Source organism: Fukomys damarensis, unplaced genomic scaffold (assembly GCF_012274545.1).
Source record: "Fukomys damarensis isolate Sample0158 unplaced genomic scaffold, DMR_v1.0_HiC HiC_scaffold_19, whole genome shotgun sequence".
Classification (NCBI taxonomy): Eukaryota; Metazoa; Chordata; class Mammalia; order Rodentia; family Bathyergidae; genus Fukomys; species Fukomys damarensis.
This window is the reverse complement of record NW_022900931.1, coordinates 50403329-50413666: the sequence shown is the minus strand read 5'-3', so window position 1 is coordinate 50413666 and position 10338 is coordinate 50403329. Positions and strand designations below refer to the sequence as shown.

General features: G+C 42.2%; 1 protein-coding gene across 1 annotated transcript in view; it reads right to left on the bottom strand.

Moving 5' to 3' along the window:
• Nucleotides 1-452: 452 nt before the first annotated feature.
• The window catches only part of Fcrl5 (Fc receptor like 5), a 36726-nt gene continuing 26840 nt past the window's right edge, over nucleotides 453-10338 (bottom strand). Inside the window, exons 11-18 of the mRNA XM_019210118.2 lie at nucleotides 8162-8440; nucleotides 4987-5265; nucleotides 4450-4566; nucleotides 3722-3749; nucleotides 2677-2759; nucleotides 2415-2483; nucleotides 690-721; nucleotides 453-608 (exon numbers count right to left, since the gene is read on the bottom strand). Coding sequence (XP_019065663.1) covers nucleotides 453-608; nucleotides 690-721; nucleotides 2415-2483; nucleotides 2677-2759; nucleotides 3722-3749; nucleotides 4450-4566; nucleotides 4987-5265; nucleotides 8162-8440 — 1043 coding nt within the window. The remainder of the gene's footprint in view (nucleotides 609-689; nucleotides 722-2414; nucleotides 2484-2676; nucleotides 2760-3721; nucleotides 3750-4449; nucleotides 4567-4986; nucleotides 5266-8161; nucleotides 8441-10338) is intronic.

The following is a 10338-nucleotide window of genomic DNA, read 5'->3' as shown; positions in this document are numbered from 1 at the left end:
AGTAACCCTGGTGTGAGCTGCTGACCCTGGAGTTTGGCAGGTAGAAGAATCTCAAACACCCTTTTGTTGTAGGGAGGCCTGAAACGAGTCCATTGTTGAGATGGAGCAGCGTGCTTCTTATCTGGTGCAGGATCACAGTAGCCCCCAAGTGATGTCAATTGAGAAATGCACCCACTGAGAGAAGGACCTCCATGCCGGGTCTGAGGAGCAGTTCTCACAGAGGGACAGTGGGCGCCACCAAAGTGCTGAGCCCATCGAAGAAGCCAGCAGACAGGACAGGGCCTGTGTTGGGACTAATTTATCATTAAATTAAAAGTACCACTAGTGTAGGGCTTGTAGCCTGGCAGATAGGTGAAAGTGCGGCAGGGCTGTGTTGTCTGGTCAGCTTAGCGGCAGAACGTTTGACATAAAGGATGCTGCATGTGGACTGGGGGAGTTTAAATCTTCCTACTTCAATAGTCCCCTCCCCCATGGGAGCACTGGGACGCAGAGTTTGAAACTGCAGCTGAGAAGTCACGTGAACTCATCTGTGAGGATTCCAGGGGTTGCTGGTCCCTGGAGGCTGGGGTGCAGACCACCTTCACCTGGGAGTAGATGACAGAGGACTCCTAGGAGGAAGGAACACTTGACTGAGGGCCAGAGCCAGTAGCCCACAGGGGAGGCCACACAGATCACGAGTCTCACCTTACCTTGTTCCTAAGACTCCTGGGTGTGGAGGCTGCTGTGGAAAGAAGAGGTGTGCTCAGCCGTTGTGGGTTACATGGGCTCTCTCTATGTCCCTGATTGACAGGCCAACCCTCTCTTCCCTGTCTCCCCACTGTCCAGCAGCTGCCCCTCTTTCAGCCTCTCCGTGCTGACCAGTCCTCTCCTCCACATCACCTCACATGTTCCCATGCTTAGCTGCTGGGAGCTCTCACAAGAAGGAAACCCACCTTTTATTTTGTTAGTTCTTTGATCTCAGAGTCACATTAAGTATTGCGAAGAGGCAGCACAGCTTGGAGCATGCTTTAGAGAGCAGACTTCAGGTGCAAGCCACCTTCACCTGAGCCCTGGGTCTGCCTTGTCACTCTTGGGGCCTGGGGCAAGTCACGCAACTCCTGCCTCAGTTGTCTCATCATACTGTCAGGTTATTGGGACTATATATGAATTTTTGTACACACAGTGTGTGTTAGATATTTGTGTCTGTATAATTTCTGTTGTCTCTCCTGTGCTGAGTAATTTTTATGTGCCAGATACAGTTCTTAGTAGTATAAATAAACTCTCTCTTTATGATAGGCATGTATCTCACAGTTGTCTCTCTGTGCTAAAGGCATAGTGTTAATGGATATAGATGAATAATATTGTTATTTTATTTTCAAGCTGTAGTGAAACATGACCTTCTCCAGATAGGGCCCTCTACTTTTGATTAAGCGTCAAGGTTCCTCAGAACTTCACTGAGAGTTTGGACACTAGAGGCAGATATTTTGCTGACTTATCAGTCATATGACTTTGGGCCAGTCCTTTCAAGTCACTATGCCTCAGTTTCCTCAGACATAAAAAATGGATAGTAGTGTTTAGATGCAAAGGGGATATAAATTTGAAGGGGCTCATCTGTGTTAGAGGGGTATTACAGAAAAAAAGGGAGGCTGGAAATGGTAGTTTAGTGGTAGAGTGATTGCCTACCATGTAGTTCAAGCTCCAGTACCACACACACATGCACAAACACACACACACACACACACGAATAATGTCAGATAAACTTTTTGTGCTATTTAACCCCACCAAGTTTGTGGTAACCTCTCACAGCAGCAATAGCAAATTAATGCTTGCAGGAAGTTCCCATAGAATGATGTATTAGTCCAAATTCATGTACTGAAGCTCCAATCCCCAGTGTGATGGTATTTGGAGATGGAACTTTTGGAATAATTAGGACATGATGGAATCAATGTCCTTATAAAATAAGACAGGAGAAAGATGATATTTCTTCTATGCCAAGATACGGCAAGACAGCATCTGTCTGCAAACCAGCAAGACAGCCCTCAGCCAGAACTGGACCACACCAGCACCTTGCTCTTTTTTCTTCCAGAATGTCACTAATAAACACTTATTCTTCAAGCCATCCAGCCCAGAGTATCCAGTACTGAATTAAGACAGTAGGGAATGATAGCCTTGCTCCATTGTACAGATGAAGACATTGGAGCTGGTGACTGCCCAATGTGATGTTAAGCAGATTACACCGAGGCCATCTATAGAGAACAGAGAAAGCATCTCTGCATGGTAGTATGGGATTGATCTCAAACAGTGTAGACCCTTTGCCCTACAATGGGGGTTCGCTCTGTGCCTGGTCAGTCTAGATCTGCTGAGGAAGTGGAGGCTGAATAATACTGGCTATCAGAGTTGTGGTTGGACAGAATAGAGATTCCCTCGGATCTTACCTGTATGTTTATTTTTCTCCTGGTTTCTTTGTACTTCCGAGTAAACCACGTCTCCTTCTCTAGGATTTACTTAGAAAGAAGTAGAAGTTTCAGAGGACACCAAGGTACGGGGCTATTTTCTGAGCTACTCCCTCGCCTCGCAGACAGTTTGTTCTCTGGAAGGACTAGCACCTTCCAGACCTATCCTCATCTTCTCCTGCCACAGCCCTCTCCCACAACAACCCTTTGGCCCCTGCCAAAACACAGCTCCCTCTGTCCTTACCATTGATGTATACTGGTTGCAGTTCTATCCAGGCTGGTACATTGTGGTAGGTCGTCTCTTGGGGTTGAGAATCTGAAGGACTCCTGTAAAATACAGAAATATTGCTGTTTCCCAAAAAGTCTGAAAACATAGCTATGATGTTTATTCTTAGTTAATGAGGTTTTAATATAGAATGGCTGCCAAGTCTGGAAACATAGGTAAATATATAACAAATTATTTATGTATATTATGTTATGAATCTTGAGAAATTTGTATCATCTGGCTTTTCAGACTTTATGGCTCCCTGGTTTGCAACAGGCACTGGGTTAATGCTTAGAACAATATTGAGCTAGTTCTACTTTGTAGATTTAAAAACTTGGGTTTCTATATGATTAAGTGACTTATCAAGGCCATGAAACTAGAAAGAGGAAGCACCAAGATTCAAATGAGTCCCCAAAATCTTTACTTTTAGAGAGATTAAACGATTATAAATCAGTAATCAGAAAGGCTCCAAGGAACTCTGGATGGTTTAGATTTTGATATCATGTCCAAGGGTAGTTTATGAGCCACGATATGGGTCCTGAAGTCAACCTTTAGGATCCAAGATGGCAGCCCTTCTTCTTAGGCACCACCTCTTGCTGGGAGAATGATCTCTGGGTAATCAAATTGTGCGGTGCCACTTTCTTGGCTGTCACCAATACAGGTAGTGATTAGGTTGGCCATATCCAGAACTTTCTAGGAACATTAAACTAAATAGTTTCAAGACATAGATGGATTAATAGTTGATCACTCAGATTACCAAGTCAACAATAGTACAATTTACAGGGATGTGAGATAATAAGTGAAAATCAACTACACTCCATGTGAGAAAAGGGTCTATGAAGATAAGGTGGTAGTTGAGATAATGCTAAGAATTGCCTTGAGTTGTCCCAAGGGCAACCTGAAGTGGGTAGCACCTCAGCAACATGCTAAGAAACTGGGTGCTTGGTGATAATCAGATTCACTCCATTTTTTTCTACCATGTGAGGATTTCATTAACTACTCAGGAATATACCCCAGTTGTTACCTGGAGACATCAGTGGCAGACTTTTCTCCTGAAAAAGAAAATACAGGGAAATTGGATTCAAACCAAGGAAAGCTTCATGGGGACACAACTCACAGGAGGTCCAGAGACAGATTCCTGGGAGTTGTTGTCCTTGAAGTTTCAATCTTCCTAGCCATGCCCAAGGAAGATAGTAGAAGGAGAAAAAAACTACTAAACCATTGACTTCAGTCTCCAGAGGGGTGCAGATATAATTTCAAAGGACAGTACACAATCCCTAATTTCTTAACCTAGAGTTTGAGAGACAACAATCTTTAAAAACTAGAAACAGTTTAATAGCTGCAGCAGAAAATAGATTTGATCATCTATAAAAGTACTATACATTTTCAAAATCAGCAAATTACCAAATCCTGTTTGGATTTTATCTTCAGTTCTATTTCTCAGTCATTCTCTTTTTCTTCCCATTCCTGGGGGGAGAGTGGGCTTGTGAAGACACAAAGGGAGAAACACTGCAATTTATGAAATTGGATAAACTACATCTCATTAAGGTTTGTTCCACCCCGTACACTGTTTCAGCAGCTTTGCATTTGGTAAAGAGGACTTCTGGGGGGCCCAGAGGGACAGATGAAGGACTACGGGATGGGGGTGGAGGAGCTCTTCAGAGCTGGGAGAAGTCACTTAGCATAAGTCTGAGACCAATAGAGATGGAAAGGGCATAGACTCAAGTACGTGAGTCCCAGGGAGCCACTCACCTGCTTTTCTTGAGAGCCAGAAGTAAAACAGTAGCGCTCCAGCAACAAGGCCCACCATGCTGAGTAGTGCCCCAGTGACTCCTGTAGCTACAGCACCGCTTCTGTTCTCGGTCAGCCCTGCAGGGAACACCCCATCTATGCATGAGCCCCAGGGAGAAGCTGCCTTGGCCTCTGAAGCTGATGCTTGGGAGAGAGGATGGGCTGAGGTGACAAATTCCTAAGGTTAAGTAGATGCCAATGTGCCACAGGAAATGGCTCCCATCTTTATGAGGAAGCTCCTCTTGTGCCTCAGGCAAGGGTTGAGGGTCAAGATGGATGGTGGTCAGTGAGAGAAGAGGCAGCCAGCCCGTGAGCTCTACATTCAGCGATGCTCTTTTTCCCTGTACACCTGCCACACACCATTACTTCAGATACAACAGTTAGAGAGTTATCATCTTAGAATGTTTGAGAAGTGCTGGCCAAGCACCATGAGAATTATCGAGCATCACTGGAGGAAATATTAGGTCGTTTTCTGTGGTCTGAGCATAAGAAACTTACCTGTGATAAAAAGTGTCACCACCTCACTGTGCTGGGCTCCCAGGCCATTGTCAGCCTCACAGGAGTAGTTTCCAGAATGTTCTTCAGTCAAGAAGAGTTTGAAGGATGCTCCTCCCTCAGAGAAAGCCGAGTCGTTCCTCAGGGTGACATTCTCATGATAAAACCGGTACAGGATTGGGGGTGAGCCTTTCAGGGCCTCGCAATGAAGCTCCATCTCATCCCCCACCACAGCCTGGGCCCTGGGGGCACTGAGAGTGAGGACAGGGCGGGACACTGGAACTGAACAAAGTTTGATTAGTAGCTTCTGCTTTTAACATACTTGCTTTGGGACAGGGTCTTGCTAAGTCAATTAGTTATTCAGATTGGATTTGAATTTGCAGTTTTCCTGCCTCAGCCTCGCAAAGTCCTGGGATTATTGACATGTACACATGTACCATTGTGCCCTGCTTGCTTCAAATACAATTGTAAGGAAAAGAAAATATTATAAGCTAATGCAAGATGTTAATCTTGGAAAAAAAAACTGAAACACACATGATAAGCTAAGCTAATTACTTTAATCTGTAAATAGCTTTTTATGTAGAGAAACGCAGCTGAAAAGTGTAAAATATATGTCACTACAAACTTCTAATACCTAATAAATGTATATTCCTGCCTTCATTATTAATTAAACATATGCAAATAAAAACAACTATAAATACTATTTCTTTTCCCTCTCATTGGATTGGTGTTCCTTAAATAGATTGGCATACTGATGAGACTGTGGATAAACAGGCCATTTCATATACCACAGGTAGGAATGCAAATTTAAAGATACTTCCTTGAATGGCAACGTGAGAATATCTACAAACTTTGCAAAACATAAACTTTGACCCAGCAAACGTACTTCTAAGATCACATCCTTTAGAGATACTGACATAAATAGGTCGAGATTGTACCGGGATTTCTAGTATAGAATTTTTATAATAGCTAACAACTTGTAATAACTTAGTAGACTGGGTAATGAAATATTGAAATAGCCAAGATGTATAAGATGTATTGACAAGTAAAGTGCCACTTGCATAGCTATCTGTATAATGTGATCTTTACTTTTGTAAAAAAAAATTTATGCCTCAATATTTGCAGGATATTTCTGAAGGACACATATGAGATGGTGAACAGTGATTGTGTCTGGGGAGAGGAGGTAGAAAGAAAATTTTGCTTTTCAATATTTGCCCTTTTGTGCTATTAGAACTTTTATAATGAAGGTTTATGTGCTCTTGCAGGACAACAGATTATTAAAAACTATAAGAAATTATGTTAAAAGATGGCCACAAAGGATAAAAAAGGGTCACAATGTAGATTAATGTAAAAAAAGTTGGAGAAGGCCATGTTTCAACCCCATTTTTCCATTACTTGTTGGGTCCTTGAGCTAGTTATTTAACCTCTCTAAGCCTCAATTTTCTCTCCTGAAAAGTGGGGATAATCTGTCACCCACAAGTTTGTCTTAACAGTTAAATGAGGCACTGCATGTCAAGCAGCAAGCACAACACCTGCAATGCTCAAGTCTCTCAGGTAGCGTTGATGTCAGTAATGTTCTTTTGTAGTTCTTGTTTTCCCCGACTCATACCCTGATTTTAGAATTCAGACATAATTCACCCTGGCTGGGCAAGAAGCCTTAAGTGTGATGATAAGAACAGCAGAATAACATGCAAGGAATTATAGAAACAAGGGAAAGAGAATGTGCAGAAAAGTATGAACTCGTAACCACAGCGTGTAGGAGGTGTGAGGTGCTGGTGTCCTGGGCTGTGAGATGAGGGCAGCAGCACTAACTCAGTGGAACACGCCTGTGCGGTGGATAAAAGAGCTCGGGTGATGAACTGTTTGGCAATAGTCCTGCCAATCTCAGAAGAAAACTGGCTGAGGCAGATGCTGCTTGAATGGGCAAAATGAACGGAGAGAAGACCAAGCTAATTGGATGGGAGAAATCCTTTCTGAAGTCAAGTCACTCTCTGGATGCCAAAAAGCTGGCTGCACTATCCACCTTGAGTAGTTGCTGGATTCTGGACTGGCATTCCCAAATCAACTTGCTTATTTAACTCTGTCTCCATTCCCTATAATACTCAGAGATCTAGCCAAGGAGGATTTAGGGTTTCAGCTTATATTTTGCTTTACAGAAATAGGAGTGTGTTTGCCCACCATTGTGTGGTCTTTTGTTTTTGAAATATATTCCAGGGGCAGGGATAGTAGGCTTTTCCTTTTGTACATCTTTTTTCCAGAAACCTTTGAGTCTCCCCATTTCCTGTCTACAAAAAAAAAAAAAAAAAAAATCACAGAATTCCAGGGCAGAGGGTTGATGGTCATGATTTCCATCTAGACTGATTCTTCCCACTTTATGACTCAGAAGATTGACTTTGATATAGAAAAGATATCTGGCCAAGGCCATACAGGAAGTTATTCTCAAAGCATTCTTCTCAACATGCCTGAGCCTACTCCCATCTCCCAAACTGGGATTTAGAAGTTTGGCTCATAGGAGGTCACTACTGAACAGATTCAAAGTTCACAAAAATCAGTTTTCCCTCTGTTATTACACTTAGTGGCCAGAGGTCAAAGGTCAGCCTGAAGAATTCAGGGATGTGATTAATGGGGCCATTTTCATTACATTTCAATCCTGCTTTCCTCCTCTCTTCCCTGGTAACCTGTGTCGTTTATTTTAGGGCTCACAGAGTGTCCCAACGGAAAGATGCACAGATAGCTAATGTTAACGCACTATTTCAGTGTGGAAAGTAAGGAACATTTACATTCCATGTAATAAAGGGAGCACAAGAGTAGAGGCTTGTTGGGAATCAATGAGAGAAGTACCCAGGCAAGGAATGGCCTAATATTTTCTCAGAATTCTCCGATTTCTCTTTTGTATCATAATTTCAGATTAGAATGTCGTCAATGTTATAGAAAGTCTTCTAAGAATTTTTAATGATGAGTATTAGTTCAAGAAGTCTACTTAACTGTGCTACTGGAGAAGTCCAGGTTACTGAAACCATACCACAGGAAGGACCTCAGACCTCAAAAAGGCATTCTGGAGACAAGATGTAAGCCCAAATGCCACCACAAAGGGTAGCGTTAGCCTCATTCATTGCTGCTGGGAGCAGGAGGTACAGTCAGCTCTTAGTTGTGCTGTTGGTGAGCAGAGCCAACTCACCTGTAACTCTGAGTGTCATCACCTCACTGTGTAGGACTTCAAGGCCATTGTCAGCTTCACAGGAGTAGTTTCCAGAATGTTCCGTAGTCAGAATGAGGTTGAAGGATGCTCCGCTTCCGGAGGGAGCTGGACTGTTTCCAAGGTTAACATCCTCATGATAAAACTGGTACAGGATTGGGGGAGAGCCTCTCAGGGCCTCACAGCGAAGCTCCACCACATCCCCCACCACAGCTGGGGCCCTGGGAGCCTTGAGGGTGAAGACAGGGCGAGATACTGGAACTGAGGGAGGAAAAACAACCATAAGCTCCTCTTGTTTAAATATATCCTGCTATACTAAATATATTTCAGTCAGGAAAATATTTTCTTTAGATTTTAATAATCTTGCAATGTTACAAAGAACTCATCTCTAATTTTTTTAGATATTAGGAAACAAGAGTATTTTTATTGTAGTATTTGTGGTTTGGAGTACTTATATATAAACACTGAAATATGTGTGAAGAATATGAAAGCAAAGATTAACCTGAACTGTGGGCATCTGAGAAGACAGAGAACTGCTGCAGAAAATGAGAAATCATTTCCATAAAGATCTGTTGTTTACATAGTCAGGGATATAATTAAGCTTGGACTGCATTAGAAATGGGGTCCAAAAGTTAGTAAGTATTGACCAGTGTTTACCCATCCTTTCACTGATTCATCAGAAATTAATGAGTATAAATAATCAATAAAGCTGCATTCAGTGGTGAGACAGAGCCTATTCTCATAGAGCCTACATCTGGAAGAAGGGGTAGGCAACATTAAAGAAAAACATACACATAGAGTTAAAACATTGATGGCTAATACAAAACAAAAACCAAACGTGGTGCTTTGGGTTGCTTAACACTGGAACTGGTTCTAGTATGGATTATTCAGAAGGAGTTTCCTCATGAAGTCACATTCGAAATTTCCAACAAAGAAAGAAATGATGAGTTTATAAGTCAGGTAGACAACATGTGTAAAGAGCCTGAGTTGAAAAGAATACTGGCATATTTGAGTTATTGGATCAAGAGCAGAGTATCACAAAGAGAAATGTCCAAAGAGTGCCATGAAATAGGAAGCTAAAACACTAGGAAAGGGCTTCGCAGGCCATTTTGATCCTTGTTCACCAAGCAATGTGAAAACCAAGCGATGTGAACCTCAGAGTTCAAAATAGAATACAGTGAGACAGAAGTGGCATGGAAGAGTTTAGTGGCATGCAGTGGCTGAAATGATGGATCTCACTAGGATAGTGGTGGTAGAGAGAGATAGAGAAGATTGAAGAAACATCTATGAAGTAGAATAAATATGGCTGGCTATAGGGGTGAGGGAGAGAAATGTCTAGAAAGACTTCTGGATTTCTGCCTTGTGTATCTTGATGAAGGAAGATGTCTTTCACAGAGGTAGAAAACTTGCAAGAGGCATATGTCTGAGAGGAATGTCAGATTTTTACAGATAACTGGGTTAATGAGCTTTTGATAAATGTGAGTGGAAATATGGCACCTGCAGATACCCAGATGGGAGGTCCCCTTTAAAGATAAAAGTGTAGGAATCGCTATTTATAGATAATAAAAGCATTATAAGTGATATGCCCAGGATCATCTGGAGAAATAATATGGTTAAGAGAAGAGGATACATGTCAAAGCTCTGGAAGATGCCAATGTTTAAATATTGTCTATTACTAAAAGAGGCTGTAAAGAAGACTGAAAGGAGTGGCCAGAGAGGAAAGCCAGGAGAAAGTGGAGTCACTGAAGCCACAGAAGGGAAGATTTCAAGAAGAGAAAATGGTAAACAATATGTCATATGTCTGAGAAATTAAATAGGAGGATTGGAAAATGGCCACTTGGCCTACATGCATGGAGGTCAGTGGTGATGTTTGTGAGAAGCATTTTGGTGGGGACTTTCAAAGAACCTAGTAGATTAGAACTAGAAGATAATGCAGAAATGGAGTCAACCTGGGTAGCTGATTTATTCCAGCAGTTTAGCCATAATGAAGCAGTGGGCTGAGTAGAATCAAATGGAGATCAATATATATAGGTACAGGAGAAATGTAGCATGTTAAATGTCAGGGGGAAGAATCCTACAAAGATGTCGAGATCCATGGAAGACAAAGGAATAATTGGCTCTATGAGCCTTCTGAGAAGGATTGAAAGGATATAATCTAG